This window comes from Carettochelys insculpta, chromosome 6, assembly GCF_033958435.1.
Source record: "Carettochelys insculpta isolate YL-2023 chromosome 6, ASM3395843v1, whole genome shotgun sequence".
Lineage (NCBI taxonomy): Eukaryota > Metazoa > Chordata > Testudines > Carettochelyidae > Carettochelys > Carettochelys insculpta.
This window is the reverse complement of record NC_134142.1, coordinates 123884148-123903546: the sequence shown is the minus strand read 5'-3', so window position 1 is coordinate 123903546 and position 19399 is coordinate 123884148. Positions and strand designations below refer to the sequence as shown.

Sequence of the window (19399 nt, the reverse complement as noted above, 5' to 3'; positions counted from 1 at the left end):
CTGTAATGGAGAGATCTATGCAAGAAGTGGCACAGGAATTTAATAATCCCATCTTGGAATGAATTATCTTTCCCATGCAAATTATCAGCTTTCCATCAACATATATTCCACTCCTCTCTAGTCCATGGGTGGTTTGGAACATGGCTGATGTTCCAGGGAAGTTCAAAAAGAGGAGAAACTGTCATTCATCATGGGGCCTAGAGTCCAGGGAGAGACCTGGCCCATAGCAGAGAATGGTGAGATGTTGTACCTGGGGGACCCATACAGTATTTCTGAACTGAAATATTACGGTTTTGGCCAAAAGCTTTCTGTGTCCACAAATCAAAAACAAACTGTCCATGTGTTGATCAGGTTTACTTAGTACTCAGTTTGAATTAAAAACAAGATAAGGAAATACACACCAGCTTCTTGCTATGTAACTGTGACTGAAATTGCATCATTTAAAAAATAGGAGAAAAGAGAGAACCAAACTAATCCCCAAGATAGGAGTTACACCAGGAGTGGCTTTGGTTTATTGAACATATTAAGTGTTGTGACCTTTCGAGCATAGGTATTCCCAGTTGCTTCAGGCAGCATATCCCATAGATCATGTGTGTCAGTATAAAGCTTTCTGAATTCTTCAAACAGTTTCTGTCAAAGAGAAGTCATTACCACCTTTCTCTCCTGTCGGCAGGTACGTGCTGTTGTACTGCATCAGGGTCACACACATGTACGTGCCCATGATCAGGAGCTACGGAATTCAAGAACCCCAGAATTAGAAGCCTGTGCCCAGCTCCTGCCACTAAAGTTGAAGGAGAAACCTCTTTGGTTGGAAACTATAGGCAATGAAGTGGTCACTGAGGCCAAAGTGTTTTCTGTGTATTTATACAAACTAAAGAAAATACTGTGTTGAGATGCCGAAAAGCTTAATTACCCCAGAATAATCTTCCAACCCATGGAACTCAGTTCATGCAAAAATGGTAGAAAAATTTTGGGAATGATCTCCCCTTCCTGAATTAAGGAGCATTCTTGTCAGACTGAGGCGGACTTAATCCTGATTCTCTCACAACAGAGTCACTATTTGCTGCATGGATTAGATAACCGGAGTGCTCATGTGTGGGCCATGATTAGCATGTGTGTCCTTGTACTAAAAAAATTTGTGCACTGTGTAGACCACTGGAATGAATATGTGTGAAAATCTGGCTCTGTGGACTACACCTTTGCCTGAGCATGTACAGATGTTCATTCAGAAACTGGTGTCCATTTTTCTTCTCTTCATTTATTAGAGAGAATGGTTAAGTTGCCTTAAAAGTCCATCTTCCTTCTTTGCCATAGCTGCCTAATCTCTGCTCAGATGAGATGAGAGAGGGAAATCATTCAGTGGTAACTGAGTTCATTCTCTCTGGACTGACAGATCATACAGGGCTGCAAGTTCCCTTGTTTGGATTGTTCTTACTGATCTATTCAATCACCTTGGTAGGAAACGGGGTAATGATCTTTTTAATCAGAGTTAACCCAAGACTCCACACCCCCATGTACTTTTTCCTTGGTAATTTGTCCTTCTGTGATCTGTGCTGTTCCACACTGGTAGCTCCTAAGATGCTGCTGAATTTCTTAGCTGAGAGGAAAAGCATTTCTTTCAGTGCCTGTGCTATGCAAACGCATTTTTCTGCCTTTTTTCAAGATGCTGCATGCCTCTTGCTGGCTGTGATGGCTTATGACCGCTATGTGGCCATCTGTAACCCACTGCTTTATCTGGTGATCATGTCCAGGCAACTTTGTAAACAGTTGGTAGTTGGATTGTATGCTGTGGGGTTGCTGGATGCCGTGATAAGCACATGTTTGATATCGCGACTCTCATTCTGCAGCTCCAACATCATCAATCACTTCTTCTGTGACCTCCCCCCACTGCTGGTGCTCTCCTGCTCTGACACCCACATCAATGAGATTGTGATGTTTGTTTTCTCATTCTTCATCATAGCAAGTGGTGTTGCAACTGTCATCCTCTCCTATGTCTATATCACCTCCACCATCCTGCAGATCCAATCCACCGAAGGTCGGCACAAAGCCTTCTCCACCTGCACTTGTCACTTGACCACAATGGTCATATTTTATGGCACTGTGCTTTTTATGTATTTGCGACCCACCTCCAGTTATTCCACGGGCACAGATAAAATAGCCTCAGTGTTTTATGTACTGCTGATCCCCATGTTGAACCCCTTCATCTACAGTTTGAGGAACACAGAGGTAAAGAGTGCCTTGAGGAAAATAATGAATAAACTCCCAAGTAACACTTGAATTTTTTTAATTCCGTATTAGTGAAGTGATGGGGAGGGCAGAGTGGTGATTTCAAATCCCAGTCTATTGCAATATATTTTCTGAGAGCTCTGGGTATATTATAATAATAATAATCATCATAATAATCATAATAATAATAATAATAATAATAATAATATTTTGTATGAAAACCCTGGCTGGCCCTGACTAACACCTTGAATTCATTGAGATATTGCCCAAGCCAAACCCAAGGAGAAACTTGTTTTGTATGTGCGAGTTTGTATATACTTATGTACTTCGAAATGATGGAGCTGTTTTTACTGGGAAAGAAGAGGAAGGGCATTAAATTTATCCACCTGTAACAGGGTTGATTTCATTGTGTTGTTGCAGTGATTTTAATGGGTGAATGGATGGGAGTTTTGCATTCTCAAATGACACTCTGTGACGTTTCTGTACTTTGTACTGTTCTTATAGAGATTATCACCAGGTTTATATCCATGCATGAGGAGGGAAAATTGTCTTTCAATGGGGTTTATTTCAAGTCAAAGGAACAAGAACAACAGGAAGAGGAAGGATAAGATTTCCAAGAGTGAGCACTTTGTGGGTGCTTCATCGATGACAGTATGCACAGAACTCAATTCAAACTAGCAGAGAAAGGGTGAGATTTTTCCCAAAATATTTTAATATGGAAAATAGTTCATATGACCTGTAACATATTTCTATCTCATTGCCAGGGTAGCCATGAGTTCTTGCTGTTTCCAAAGAATCATAGAATATTAGAACTGTAATGGACCTCAAGAGATCATCAAGTCCAGCCTCCTGCCCTCATAGCAGAACCAAGAACCATCTAGGTTATCCTAATGTGTTCCTCTAACCTGTTCTTAATAATCTCCAAAGATGGAGATTTCACAACCTCTCACTGTTATTTATCCCAGCTTTTAACCACCTGTTAGCCGGTGGCTGGGTAATGTGCGGTGAGGTACCAACTATGCCCTTGTTACCATCTGAGTCTTTAACTGCTAGAGCGCAGGGCTCCGTCACAGCGGGCAGTCTGGGCCGGACTGATGGATGCCCCAGAGTCCTAAACACTCAAGTCTTTTACTGCTAGAGCAGGGAGCTCCTTTGCAGAGGGCAACCAAGATTGGTTGACGGGTGCCCCAATGGTAGCAGTAAGAGCCTTTCCACACCCGAGACTTTAACTACTAGGACGCACTGTCCCGTCGCAGCAGGCAACCAGGGTTGGTTGACAGGCGCCCCAGAAGTCTGCCCTGTGGACGTGGCACAACTCTACGCTAGGCTCTTAGCACTCTCACCTACGGCCAGGGTGTGGTAACCAAACGGTTAAAGTTCTTTTATTGTGCCGGCTGTGTTGGAGTGACATAGAGTACAGCAGTCAGGCTTAGATCTTAACTAGCTACAAGTTTATTAAGCTACAGTTATAAGCGTGTGGTTACAAAAGGCTATTGTCTACTTCTTTATGCTAGCAGAGTACAGGTGTTAACAGGTTACGTTACAATTCAATACCACGACGTCTTAATGCAACAGCATCTATCTATAGAGCTCTAATTCTTTAACTGTGCGCACCAAAAGGAGACCTTAATATGGGTACATCTTACCCTCCTTAATATGGGTATATCTTACCCTCCTTGTGTCTCTCGATACCAGCGTAGCCAAGCCAGGATCGGTCACTCAATTCCGCGGAAAGATGAATATGAGGTTGGGCGTCCCCAGCTGCGGACCTTGGGAGACAATCACCTGACCCGACCAGCAGGTAGTTGGTGAAGATGCACTCAGAGTCAGAGTGCTGCTGGGCCCGTCTTTATACCCCTTGAGTCACGTATCCTCTTTCTTATCAGTGGTGCCAGATCGTACTGGTCTGTCTTTTGTGACGGCAGTTTTTACAAGTGCAATTCTTACTTCATTTGCACTTGTAAGACAGGAGATAAGCAATTTTGGGAGTACAGGACATTCTTTTACAAGGGCGGAGATTCCTTTTCTGGGGTGGCTGTGTGGGTGCATCAAATCCATCAATGCCAGCTGGGGTAATTTCCTGAGGCCCCCTTATTGACAGTTGGCTTGTTAGCCTTTTATCTGTGTTTTCAGTCTCTCAGGGTCACGATGAGCCAGCACATCTGGGCACCTTTAGGAAGGCATCAAAGACTGTGCTGTTCAGTGCCCTGTGTGCTCTGAGGCACCTTAGAGGGGAGGCAAAAGCTGGTCTGTAGTGGGGAGATTTTGTCTGGCTACACCACTCTGTCAGTTAAGAGAGATTTTTTCAAATCTCCAACTCAAACCTGACTTCCTGTAATTACAGCCCAGTGTTTCTTGTCCTATCTTTTGGGGTTAAGGAAACCATTGTTTCTCCCTCCTCTTTATCACAACCATCCTGTTTGACATCACTACAGGTCAGTGGGATAAAGTACATTTTTCCTTCCCCTAGCATGACCAGGTGGTTGGGCAGTGGAAGGGGTTTGCAGCTAGCACAATCTGCAAGGGACACCTTTAATGATTTAAGCGGTCAGTCAAAGCATGATGGACACCTCTCACAAATACGCATTCTGGTTGTGTATATCCATAGATTTTAAACAGTGACTGTGCTCTTGTAAGTTGATTGTTCCTAGATGGAATAGTTTTTCATTCTCTTGGCCCTTTTTGGCCTCCCTCTACATTAGGGCCACTTTATTAAGATTCCTTTTACTGCTATCTGATTTTAGGCCATTGAAGAAGTGGCCCATCCTCTACTCCAGATCACAGCCCAGTAATCCTAAGAATTGCAGCCACACAACACAGAGTCCCATTTCCTAAACGGCTTCAGATTCCCTGGGCTACTGCCATACAGCACCAGCTTTCACCATCGCTTCACCCTTATGTCAGAGCATATGTACGTTTAGGCCCAGCAGCCAGTCAGGAGTGTTTCCTCTCTCCACCAGACCCTACATAAACTGCGCTGTCCGTGGTGCTGCAATGTCCTTTCACCAGTCTGAAGATCAATGTCACTTTGTGATTTACACCCACTCGGGACCTGGAGCACTGAGTTCTCTGAAGCTATTTCAGTTTACACCATGTGGACTGGTCCACTGATGTCATGTAAAGTATGCAGATTTTCCATAGATTCATGATTTTTAATCTGACGTTCTCATAACACATGGCATGGAACCTTGCCCATGAATTACCACTAGAACAGCTCTTTCAGAAAACATTTCATCTTCATTTAAAAAGTTAAGTGACATCAAATCCACCATGTCACTAGGTCTGCTTTCCCATTCATGATCGAAAATGTGCTCAGATTCACAGCAATTGAAGATCTGGCCCTTTCACATTACTGGATCTTTTACTGATAGTTACCAGCTGAGTATCTGGCCAGTGATTCCAATGGATGGATACATGTTTACACAGGTAGAGAATGTCTCTTTTGTGGTCATCCCATTAAGCATGTGAATGCATGTCTACAGACCTAGGCACAGTGAAAACAAGCCCCCAGCATTCTCATTGTTCAGACAGTGAGCAATGGCACTGGTTTAAAAGGCCATAATTGCCCCTGTAACATCACTACACGGTAAGAGGGAGTGAGTCTGTATGTTCAAGAACTCCTTTCTTTACCACTTAAATACAGAATTCAGCATAGCACTCGTTCCTTTCTTTAAGAAAGACCTGTGTCCTAACTTAAGTTGGGAACATGTGTTAGCAATATTATACAGAATTATAATTCTCTATAATAATAATTTCACATACAATTTATAATTTATAATTGATAGTTTCACATGCAATATTGACACGTGATTTATAAGGATTACACTGATCAGCAGATTTTGGGTTCTCAAACAATATATTACAAGTTATGCTTTAAAAGCCATACAAATAAAAGAGAAAACAAAAAGACCTCCCACAAAGAATTATAGCTCCTCTGCAAGCCATGCTGTCTCAAATAGCAGAAAAAAAACACATCAGCCATTGATAGAAAGGAAGTATAAAGTGTGTTGGGACTACTTTCTCTGAAGCATACCGGAAAAGTGTAGCTATGGCCTTAGCCCATAATAATTGGCAACAGACTTAAAACAAAGTTTGTGGGAACAACCCCTAAATTAAACAGAAACATCCTTTGTGATCTGTGGGAATGTGAAAGTATTCTATTGACATGAAGCCTTTTACTCCCATCATTCTCACTGCCAAAAAAAACCCCCACTGTATGTGTTCATAGCATGTTTAATAAGGATAAGGACATTCTTAAATTGTGGTCATCTCTGGGTATATCCACATCCAAATCCCAAAGAGTTCATCACAAAGGTACAAGGGTGCCTCGGGCAGGGGTCAAATTCAGCAGAGCCAGGGTTCCTTCATCAAAGATACCAGCTAAATGAGATCCCTCTGTTCTTGTTCTCTGTGAGAAGAATGTCACCTCTGAGCTGTTCATAGCGTTGTAGTTTCCTTTAGCCAATAAGGAGTTTAAAGGCAGTATGTTGATTTATAACAGCTATGGTCCTGGAGCATTTACTTCAATGAAGTTGTGAAAATTTGCACCAACTTGGTTGGTTCAAAGACTTCATTTAAGTTTTGCAGATTTTTAAATTATACATAAATTCTAGTATGACTTTTTGGTAACACATGGCCTGGTACCTCTCCCATTCATTAGAACTAGAAACCGTATAGAAACCTAACCAGACTTGATTGAAAGAGGAAAGTGACATTAAATCCACTGTATCTCAGTGTCTGCTTTTCCTCTCATGGTCAAAAAACTTGCTCAGACTCATAGCACTTTGAAGATCTCGCCCTTTGGCTTCAATGGAGCTATGCTGATTTATACCAGCTGAGTATATGGCCAGTAACTCCAATGGAAAAAGAGCTATATATTCCATCAGAGGATCTGGTCTAATGGGTAGTTTGTATGTTAAGGTAACCTCTATTAACATGTCTATCAATAGCCACCAGACCTAGGCACAGTGCCTATAAGCCCTGAGCACCCTTACTCATAAAAATTTAAGGAACAGAAAAGATCTAATTAGAGGACTAGTGAAGATCTATGTCAAAATATCTTACTCTGCTCTTCTCCAATGCTTGATTTGGGATGCAGGTGATATTCCAGGGCAGTTCATCAAGAGGAGAGACCATCATACATCAGAGGGAATGGAGTCCAGGCTTGGACTCGGACCACAGTGGAGAATGGTGGATGTGGTATCTGAGGGGCCCAGTGATAATTCTGAGATGGAGTATTGTGTTTTTGGAGAAAATTTTCTGTGTCCAAAAATCACAAACAAACCCTGCATTTGTCAATCAGGTTTAGTTAGTACCCACCTTGAACTGAAAACAATATCATGAAATACACCCCAACCTCATACTATGCAACTGTGACTGAAATGGCATCATCTAATAAAATAGGGGAAAAGAGCACACCAAATTAATCCCCAAGATATGAGTTGCACTGAGAATGGCTTTATTTCACTGAGAACATTAATTAAGCACAGATATTCCCAGTTGTTTCAGGCGGCATATTCCATAGATCACGTGTCTCAGTATAAAGCTTTCTGAATACTCCAAAGAGTTTCTGCCAAAGGGGAAACTTTACTGCATCAATCTCCTGTCATATGTCATTGCCTTGCACCACAATCACACACAAATACGTGTATGATCAGCAGCTATTGAATTCAGGAACGCCAGCATTAGACGCCTCCATCACAGCTCCTGCCACCCGAGCTGTATGAGAAACCTCTTTGGTTGGAAATTATTGGCAATTATGTGGTCCCTCAAGCCAACATGTTCTCTGCGTTTTCATACTGACTAAAGAAAATGCCATGTTGAGATGCTGAAAAGTTTAATTAGCACAACAACCAAGATTTACTCCTGAATAATATGTTAACCCATGGACTTGCTGTCTCTTGCTGGCTGTGATGGCCTATGACCATTACTTAGCCATCCATAACCCACTGCTCTGTAGCATCACCATGTAACCAGGTGGTGGTGGGGATGCATACTGTGGGACTGGTGGATGCAGTGATAAACACAGATTTTACGTTTCACCTGTTATTCCGCTATGCCAACATCATCGGTCATTTCTACTGGGACATCTGCCCCACTGCTAGCATTGTCTTCTTCTGACACCCCTGTCGCTGAGATTATGTTGTTTGCTTCCATGTATTACACTGTAGTGAGCAGTTTTTGTGACCACCCTCCTCTCTTACATCTACATAAACTTCAACCTCCTGCAGATCCACTCTGACAAGTTTACTGCTCAAATATAAAATTCAGCATAGCACACCTTCCCTTGTTTAAGAGAGACCTATTTGCTAGCTTCAGTTTGGAATATATGTTAGTAATAGCATACAGTTCTCATTTTATAACTGCCCATACAGTACTGCCACATGTGATTTATAAGGATCGTACTGATTGGCAAATGATGAGTTCTCTTTAAAAAGCCATACAAAATAAAAAAGAAAACAAAAATATCCACAAAGAATTCCAGCTCCTCAATAAGCCATGCTCCCCCAAATATGAGACAAAAACTACATAAACTACAGAAATATATGAAAACAACAAGAAGTCCTGTGGCACCTTATAGACTGCCAGATGCCACAGGACTTCTTGTTCTCGAAGATACAGACTAACATGGCTACCTCTTTGATATAGAAATATATGAAACTTAAAATGCGAGAGGTTTACTGTCTGTGAAGCATACCAATAGCACAACCAGAATAAATTCCATGGGAACAACCCTGGAAATGCACAGAGACACCCTTTACATTCTCTGGGAATGTGGAAGTGTTCTATCACCATGCAACTCTTTACTTCCATCCCTCCCACTGCCAAAAAACCCACACAGCATTTGTTCTTAGCGTGTTTTACATGGATAAGAACATTGTTAAATTGTGGCCAGATCTCTGGGTTGGCTGGATCTACCTCCAAATCTGAGACAGTTCATGACAAAGGCTTTCCAAGGGTGTCTAGGACAAGGCTCAAATTCAGCAAAGCCAGGGCTCCTCCATAAAGGATATTAGCTAAATTTGAGATCCATCTGCTCCTGTTCTCCAAGGAAAGAATATAGTCTACATTTTGGGAAAATGTTCAAACAGGGGAAGAATTCCCCTCTCCAAACCCTCAGAGCCTTTTTCACGCAATTAATAATGTTTTAATGAAGCCTCACCCCTCTCTGATACATCACTAGAGTGCAATGGTCAGCCACTACCGCAGCAGCCTATCCACAACTTTTGTCAGCACTGAGCTGTCCATGGTGATGGTGACGCTGGAGTAGATATGTGGGCAGAGCTGGCGTCAAGGTTTACTGCGAGGATTTGTTCCTGAGTTAGAGTTACTGTGGTGTGGTGTATAACTCATGAGAATTTGTTTCAGGTTGGTGCTCTGTAGGCGAGGACTGGCCTGCCTCCCAAGGTCTGTGACAGTGAGGAATCATTGTCCAGAATAGGTTGTAGATCACTGATGATGCTCTGGAGAGGTTTTAGCTGGGCACTGTAGGTGATAATCAGTGGTGTTCTGTTATTTTCCTTGCTGGGCCTGTCTTGCAGCAGGTGGCTTCTGGGCACACATCTGGCTCTGTCAAACTGTTTCGTCACCATCAAAGGACTAACCACATCAGCCGCACCATCAGCAGCTCATTCACCTGTACGGCTACTAATGTGATATACGCCATCATGTGCCAGCAATGCCCCACTACCATATACATTGGCCAAACTGGACAGTATCTGCATAAAAGAGCAAATGGACCCAAATCAGATATCAGGAATGGCAACATACAAAAACCTGTAGGAAAACACTTCAACCTCCCTGGACACTCAGTAACCAGATTTAAAATTAGCCATCCTGCAACAAACACACTTCAAAAACAGACTTCAAAGAGAAACTGCAGTTCTACAATTCATTTGTAAATTTGACACCATCGGTTTAGGATTGAATAAAGACTGGGAATGGCTGGACAATTACAGAAGCAGTTTCTCCTCTCAACAGGCTGCCACTTGAAAAATCTCAGTGTGAGAGAATGCACAGAATGGGCTTATCTGTGTTTCAGAAACTGCCAACTTCTGGGACCTGAAGAAATAAAATTAATATTTGCAGTGCATAAGAGTTCTTGGTGTTATAACTGGATTATTGGATAAGATGAAATCTATGGCCATGAAGGATCCTGAACTACAGAGAATACGGCATGAAGGGCACAAGAATTGAATTACCATCAATTATCTTTTCCATGCAGATTATTAGCTTTCCTTCAACATATCATACTCAACTTCTCTCCAGTCCATGGCTTCAGGAGGTGGGTGATGTTCCAGGGAAGACCTGCAAAAACGTTGCCCATCATGCATCACAGGGAATAAAGTCCAGCCTGGGACCTTGCCTATGGCAGTTAATGATGGGATATAGTTAGTACCTGTGAGGCAACTGTGGTATTTCTGAGCTGAAGTACTATGCTTATGGCCAAAAGCGTTCTGTTCCCAAAAATCACAAAACAATACCCTCCATTTGTTGGTCAAGCTTAATTAATACCCAGCTTGAACTGAAAATAATGTAAGGAACTACACACCACCCTGATATTATGTAACTGTGTCTCAAATTGCATGATTTAATAAAATAGGAGGAAAGCACAGACCAAATTAATCCCCAAGACATGAGTTATGCTGAGGGTGACTTTTTCACTGAACACATTAATTAAGTGGTGTGTCCTTCTGAGCACAGGTATTCTCAGTGGTTCAGGCAACATATCCCACAGACCACACACCTCTGTATAAAGCTTTCTGAATGCTCCGAGCAATTTCTGTTGACGCGGAAACATCACCACATCTCTCTCCTGGCAGCAGGTATGTGCGATTGTCCTGCATCACAGTCACACACACACATATGCACATAATCAGCAACTATTGAATTCAAGAACATCAGCATTAGAAGCCTCTGCCGCAGCACCTACCACATGAGCAGAAGGAGAAACTTCTTTGACTCAAAAATATAGGCAACTATGTAGTCACTGAGACCAACACGTTCCCAGTTTTTTAATACAGACTAAAGAAAATGCCATTTTCAGATGCTGAAAGGCTTCATCAGCACAACAAAAAATAATATGCCAAACCATGGAGCTCACCTCGCCTGACGATGGTAGAAAGATTGACTCTCCCCTTCTTGAGCAAAGGAGCAATCTTTTCAGACAGAGGTGGTTTAAACCCTGATTCTCTAAGAACAGAGTCACAAGTCACCATTTGCTGCTTGAATTAGGGAACTGGAGTGGATCATGATTAACCTTCACACCTTTTTACTATTACAGTGTGTGGACTGTGCAGCACAACTGGAATGAACAAGTGTGAATATGGCTCTGGGGACTACACCCTTCTCTAAGCATGTACTGGTGTCCATTAAGAAACTGGTCTCTGTATTTCTTCATTTACTTTGTTACAGAGAAGTGATAAGTTCCCTGAAAAATCCATCTGCCCATGTCACTGTAGCTGCCTGATCTCTGATCAGCGGAGATGGGTGAGGGAAATCATTCGGAAGTGACTGAATTCATTTTCTTTGGACTCACAGATCGTCCGGAGCTGCAGGACCCCCTGTTTGGATTGTTCCTACTGATTTATGTTATCACCCTGGTGGGGAATGGAGGGATGATCTTATTAATCACAATTAACCCAAGGTTCCACATCCCTATGTACTTTTTCCTTGGTAATTTGTCTTTCTGTGATCTCTGCTATTCCACAATAATTGCTCCTAAAATGTTGCTGAATTTCTTAGCTGAGAGGAAAAGCATTTCTTACACAGCCTGTGCTGTGCAAATGTATTTCTTGATCTTTTTTCAGGATATTGAGTGCCTCTTGCTGGCTGTGATGGCCTATGACCGTTATGTGGCCATCTGTAACCCACTGCTTTATCTGGTCATCATGCCCAAGCAGCGTTGTAAACAGTTGGTGGCTGGAGTGTATACTATGGGTCTGGTGGATGCCATGATAAGCACGTCTTTGACATTTCGCCTCTCATTCTGCAGCTCCAACATCATCAATCATTTCTTCTGTGATCTCCCCCCACTGCTGGCACTCTCCTGCTCTGACACCCACATCAATGAGATTGTGATGTTTGCTTTTGCTTCCTTCATTATAGTGAGCAGCATTGTAACTGTTATCCTATCCTACATCTATATCATCTCCACCATCCTGCAGATCCGCTCCACTGAGGGTCGACACAAAGCCTTCTCCACCTGCTCGTGTCACTTGACCACAGTAGTCATGTTCCACGGCACTCTCCTTTTTATGTATTTGCGTCCCACGTCCAGCTATTCCATGGACACAGATAAAATAGCCTCAGTGTTTTACACATTGGTCATTCCCATGTTGAATCCCCTCATCTATAGCCTGAGGAACACAGAGGTGAAGGAAGCTCTGAGGAAAGCAATGAATAAACTCCTAACCATTTCTTGAATTTTTCTATCTCAGTACTGGTTGAGTGACAGGGAGTGTAGATGTGATTTGAAATCCCAGCTTCTTGCAATATATTTTCATGGAGCTCCTTGTATTATTATTATTATTATTATTACTATTATTATTATCACAATGCCTGCAGGCTCCAACAACACCTGATGTTCATTAGGACGTTGCCAGAGCCAAATTCAAGGAGGCACTTGTTTTATTTGTGTGTGGGTGAAGACTTGTATACTTTGAAATCATGGAGTTGTTTTTACTGGGGAAGAAGAGGGGGCATTGAATCTCTTTTTTCTTTGTCGAAGAACAGCTTTCATTATGTAGATGCCAGTGTGAAGTATGTGATTTCTGTGATTGAATCAAGGGGAGTTTTGCAGACCCTCCTAAAACTCTGCAGCCCTTTATGTGCTCATTGTGGTTGTTGTAGAGTTTGTCACCTAGTTGATGTCGATGAATGAGGAGAAAGTTTCTTTCCGTGGCATTTATTTTAAATTAATGGAACAAGAATACAAAGTAGAGCATGGGTAAACTTTCCAAGAGAGAGTGCAGTGTGGGTGCCTTCACTGTGGCTATCTGCACGGAACCCGATACAAAAGAGCACAGAAAGTGTGAGTTTTCTCTGAACATAAATTAAAGAGAAATATAGGTCATATCAGATATTACATAGTTAAATCTCATCATCAGGTTAGCTATGAGTTACTGCTGTTCAATAGAATCATTGTACATGAAAGGACCATAAAATTTCATCTAGTTCATTCCCCTTCAGTCATAACAGGAGGAAGCATCTTCTAGCCCATCCCTGACAAGTGTTTGTCTAACCTGTTCTTAAAAATCTTCAGTGATGGAGATTCTGCTACCTCCCGAGGCAATATATTCAGCTCTTAACCACTCTGACAGTTACAAAGTGTTTTTTCAGCCAGAAGTTCGTATTCTGCAATTGAAGCCCATTGTTTCTTGTAAGGGTTAATGAGAATATTTTTTCTCTCTCCTCCTTTAACAACCCCCTCTCCTGTGTGACACCACTGGAAGACAGGCTGATAAAGCACATTTTCTGTTCCCTAGCATGACCAGGTGGCTGGGCAGGGGTTTCTGCGAGGAAAATCTCCAACTGTCCCATTTTAATATGTAGAGGCCTTTACCAGCACAGCATCTTTCTCTCACAAACATTCCTTCTCTTTCTGAATGTGCACATTCTTCAAATAGTTCCTGACCTGTTATCAGGTCAGACCCCAGGGCTCCCTCCCTGGAGGCAACAATTTTGATTTTTTCTGGGTCTTCCTGGGCCAAACTATCCAGTTGGCCCATTAACTTGTTCAGAACCCTTTCATTGATGCCCAGTTGAAGGCTACTTCCTCAGTGGCCTCTCCACCACTCCACGTGACAGCCAAGGGACCCTAAAAATAGCAGGAACACATCACCATGTCCCATTCACTAAAATGTTTTCAGTTCCCTGGGCAAATGGAGGTTCAGGCCCAGAATAAAGCTAGAACTCTTCCTCACTGCCCTAGTCCCTACTTGCACTGATCTGTTACTTGTGCTGCTGTTTCCTTAAGCTAAATTGGAGTTTGGCTGCCGTGTGCTGATTTACACCATCTCAGGATCTGGACCATTATCTTCTATGTAGCTACATCAATTAGCAAAATGGGGGTTGGCTGATTGTCTTCATTTACATTATGTAGCCTCCAGTCTTGATTTAAAGAGGTAAGGGATATTTAATCCACCTCGTATCTTGGTATGCTGTCCCGCTCATAGTTGAAAACATGATCCGACTCAAGTCAATTCAAGTTCTGTCCCATTCTTTTCAATGGGGCTGTGCTGATTTACACCACCTGGGTTCCCATCAATTGGATCGGGTCTAATGGGTGGTGTCCATGTTTTGGTTACCCTTTTAAACATGTTGCCATATCCGTGAGACCTGGGCACAGTGCAGACCAATCAGGAACATCCTCAGTGGGCACAAGATGAGAAAGGTAGCAGGTCTAGTAAGGCCATGTCTGACTGTTTGACATCTCTGCAAGGGAGGAGAGAATGCACATTCTCTGTAACCTAGCTCAAAAAGACTGATGGAAATGAACAAGATGCTGCTGCTGGGTAAGTCTCCCTGTGAGAGATTGTGCAGAAAGACTTTCTCTCTTTCTCCCTGTCTCAGAAAATGACAAATCTTAGGACCTATAGGAAGAGAATTCATGTTTGCAATGCACAGCAGCTGCTGGTATTATAACTGGGTTATTGGACAAGATAAAATCCCTGTCCATGAAGGATCCTATACTGGAGAGATCCCAGAACTGAAGGGCAGAGAAATAGAATTGTCCCATCTTTCATGCAATTATCTTTTCCATGCAAGTTATCAGTTCTGTGTGAAAATATCACATTCACCTCTTCTTCAGATCCATGGTTGTGGGAGTCTGGTGATGTCACATGGCAATTTATCAAGACAAGAGACCATCACAAAACTTACAGGATGGAGTGCAGCTTAGAATGTTTTCAGCCATAAACATTTGGGCTCCACATGAATAAATAAATAAATAATGAAACCAAAAAAAACCCCACAAATACTCCAGTTCTTGATCATGTTTACTCAGTAAAAACTAAAATAAAAACCAGGATGAAATATACCCCAACCTCTTACTTGGTAACTTTGGTAGAAATTTCATCATATAATAACTGATCAAATTAATCCCCAAGGCAAGGATTTCCCCAAAGGTGGATTTGGTTCTGTGAACACATTAATTAGCTGGTTTATTCTTCTGAGCATAGGTATTCTCTTGGGCGTCAGGAGGCTTGTCCCATACATCACCAATCTCAGTATAAAACTTCTGAAATGCTCCAAACTGACTGTTTCAGTCAATGGAGCAACTCAGCTACATCTCTCTTCTCAACAGGTACATCCTTTTGTCCTGTATCTCACTCACACACATATGGACACCATGAAACGTCAGCCCCAGATCCGACTACATGAACTAAGAGAAGAACCTCTTCATTTGGCAAAAATAGGCAATTATGGCTTCAGTGAAGCTGCGGCTTTCCCTGGGTTTTCATAAAAATTGAAGAAAATGCCATTTTCAGACGCCTGAAGAGCATAGGAAGCACAGTGAGAAATCTTTACCTCAAACTAACTTGCCCAAAGATGGTAGAACAACTGACTCTAATTTACTCTCCCCACCACTTGAGCTAAAGAAGGATCTCATCAGACAGACATGATTTTCAGAGTCACAAGTCAGGGCCTGCTGCCTGAATTAGTGGTCAGGAAAGTGCATGCGTGTGGCATGATGAACCTGTGTATCATGGTAATGGTTCCATATGTGACTTGTATAGCACACCTGGAATGAACACGTGAACATCTGGCTCTGAAGACTAAGCCCTTCCCTGAGCTGGTACGGGTGTCCATTAAGAAACTGATCTCCGATTTTCTTCCCTTAACTTCATCACAGAGCAGGGATAGGTGGCCTGAGAAACTCACCTGCCCACATCACCATAGCTGCCTGATCTGCTTGGAGGAGATGGAAGAGGGAAATCACTCGGTGGTGGCCGAGTTCATTCTCTCAGGACTGACTGATCGTCCAGAGCTGCAGGTCCCCCTGTTTGGGTTGTTCCTACTGATTTATGTTATCACCATGATGGGAAATGGAGGGATGGTCTTGTTGATAATTATTGAACCCCGACTCCACACCCCTATGTATTTTTTCCTCTGTAATTTGTCTTTCTGTGATTTCTGCTATTCCTTTGTGATTGCCCCTAGGATGCTGCTGAATTTCTTAGCTGAGAGGAAAAGCATTTCTCACACTGCCTGTGCACTACAAATGTACTTCGATATCACATTTCAAGACTTTGAGTGTCTCTTGCTGGCTGTGATGGCCTATGACCGATACGTGGCCATCTGCAACCCTCTGCTCTACACAGTCACCATGTCCAGGCAGCTTTGCATCCTGCTGGTGGCTGGGGTCTGTATTGTGGGGCTGGTGGATGCAGCAATACACACACATTTTATATTTCAGCTGTCATTCTGCCACTCAAATGTCATCAATCATTTCTACTGTGACATCCCACCCCTGTTGGAGCTCTCCTGCTCTGACACAGGCATCAGTGAGATTACCTTGTTTGCCTTCTCATGCTTTGTCATAGTGAGCAGTGTTGTGATTCTCATCATTTCCTACATCTTTATCATTTTCACCATCCTGCAGATCCGCTCCACTGAGGGTCGGCGCAAAGCCTTCTCCACCTGCACTTGTCACTTGATCACAACGGTCATCTTTCATGGCACTCTCCTTTTTATGTATTTACGACCCTCCTCCAGCTATTCCATGGACACGGACAAAATAGCCTCAGTGTTTTACACCCTGGTGATCCCCATGTTGAACCCCTTCATCTACAGCCTGAGGAACAGTGAGGTGAAGGGTGCTGCGAGAAAAGCAGTGATTGAACTGCGAAGGAATTTTTGAACCTTTTTCACTCAGTAACGTCGTGGAGCAGAAACAGGTGAATTCAATTCCCAGTATATGGCAATGGTGTTTTCACAGAACCTGTAGTAGTATTCTACATTATATTGTTATTATTTTAATAATAATAATACTAATAAAAGTTTTATTCCAACAATTCTGCAGGCCCCAGTAGAGATCAAGGCTACCTTAGGAAGTTGTCAGAGCCAAATTCAAGGAAGCACTTGTTTCATATAAGTTACATTGTGTCATATATAGGTAACATGCTTTGAAAGCATGGAGCTGTTTTCATCAGGAAAGGAGAGAGGGGTATTAAGTCTACCTCTCCTGACTCTGTAGGGGAGTTGATTTCATTCTGTAATTACAAGTGTGACGTGTGTGATTTCCATTGTTGAATGAAAGGGTGTTTTACACACCCTCCTGATCCTCCACAGTCCTTTGTGTGTTCTTCGAGGTTGATGTAGAGATTGTCATAAGGAAAAGAAAGATTGTTTCCATCACAGTAGGGTTTACTTTAAGCTACGAGAACAGGAAAAGGCAAGGGTAACATTTCCAAGAGACAGCATGGCGTGGTTAGCTACTCTGTGATATTCTGTGCAGAACTAAATACAAAATAGTACAAAAAGGCTTTTTTCTCACCAACAGAAATTCTTTCATAGAATCATAGGACTGGAAGAAAGCTCAAGATGGTCTACTTCCTTCCTTCTTTCTCTGTCCATTGCGGAGTGGCTTGGTTTCTGTAAACTAGCTCCACACCAATCTTCTATATTATCCACCCATTCTCTCTGGGGTCTGCCTCTCCTATTTGAACCATGCATTATGCCAAATACCAGGGTCTTCACTTTTTGCTCATTGTTCGTTCTGCAGATGTGCCCAAATAGCTTTACCTTTCATTGTATAACCTTCCACAGTAGGTTCTCTTTCAGCTGTATCTTGCAATGTAACTCCTCATTGGTGATCTTCTGCATCCATCCTATTCTCAGGATCATTCTATAACAACTCTTCTTGCACGCCAATATCCTTCTCTTCAAATCTTTCTTTATCTCCCATGTCTAACCTCCATACAATAAGCTGCTGAATACACACGTTTGCAAGATGTTCGTCTTTGTTCCTAAGGCAATCGCTTTGCTTTTCCAGATCTTATCCATCACCTCCAAACTCACTCTTGCTTTCACTATTCTACTCGCTATTTCCTTCATACAATCTAGATCATACATCATGTTCCTCCCCAGATACGTGAACTTCTATATGTTCTCTAGTTCAATCCCACCCACACTGATCTTCCTTCCTATTTTCTTACCTCCAAACACCTTTGTCATTGTTTTAGCTATGCTCATAATCAGTCCGTACCACTTCTTTTCCTCATTTAACACCTGCATTTTTCTTGCTAGCTTCTCTTTATCTTCTTCAATGATAACCATGTCATCCACAAACCTCAGGTTGTTAATTCTCATCCATTACACTGATATCCCTTCTACCTCTTCCTTGATCTTATCCATCATTCTCTCAAGGTGCATGACGAAGATACTCTGCAATATCAGATCAACTTGTCTCGTACTTCTACTCCTTCTAAACCACCTTCCCAATTACCCACATGCTCTCACCACTGTCTCCACATTGTCTTGATATACTTGAATAACTATATCAGTCTGACATCCACACTGTAAGACTCCAGCACCACGCAAGTCAGTTTTGAGCTGTACTGTTAAATTGACAAAGCAATTGTAGATGTTTTTGTACTTTCATCGAGCTTTCTCTGTTATCGATCTTAGTACCAATATCTGCTATATGGTACTTCTATCTTTCCTGAATCCTGCTTGTTCATCTGCTAGATGTTCTTCTATCTGTCATCTCAGTATCCCCACCAGCTTCAGCAGCAGCACCTTGCCTAGATGACTTGTTAGGGCAATCGTTTGTATTTCTTGCACTTTCTTCTGCTTCCTTTCTTGTGTATTGTCACTAGCAGAGTTCTTGTCCTTTTCTTGGGTGACTTCCTTTGGGAATTGGATGACAAAGGAAAATGTAATTGAGATGTGAGAGAGCTAGGGTAATAGCTGACTTTTGTTTTCATGGAAAGTTAAGGAAAAACTCAGCTCAATTCAATCCCAATCTGAAAATTCCTTAAATGTTTGGTTAACTGAAAACACTGCCCAAAATTTCTTTTGAAGTCAACTAAAACATTCAACATGACTCGAATGGAGCATTAACTCTCCATCTTGATTTTTTTTCAATATGAAAGCAAAGACAAGGGGGAGAGTGATAAAATGAGTGGGAGTGGAAGAGGTGGCGATGGTGCTGCTTCCCTTGTCAACT

General features: G+C 42.2%; 3 protein-coding genes across 3 annotated transcripts; all 3 read left to right on the top strand.

Moving 5' to 3' along the window:
• Positions 1-1338: 1338 nt before the first annotated feature.
• LOC142014073 (olfactory receptor 5AS1-like) lies at positions 1339-2277 on the top strand. The gene has a single exon (XM_074996097.1). The coding sequence runs from the start codon at positions 1339-1341 to the stop codon at positions 2275-2277; it is 939 nt and encodes a 312-aa protein (XP_074852198.1).
• Positions 2278-11711: 9434 nt separating this feature from the next.
• Positions 11712-12650, top strand: LOC142014968 (olfactory receptor 5AR1-like). The gene has a single exon (XM_074998298.1). It carries the CDS (start codon positions 11712-11714, stop codon positions 12648-12650), a length of 939 nt encoding a protein of 312 aa, XP_074854399.1.
• Positions 12651-16150: 3500 nt separating this feature from the next.
• Positions 16151-17089, top strand: LOC142014072 (olfactory receptor 5AR1-like). Its single transcript, XM_074996096.1, has one exon. It carries the CDS (start codon positions 16151-16153, stop codon positions 17087-17089), a length of 939 nt encoding a protein of 312 aa, XP_074852197.1.
• Positions 17090-19399: the final 2310 nt, after the last annotated feature.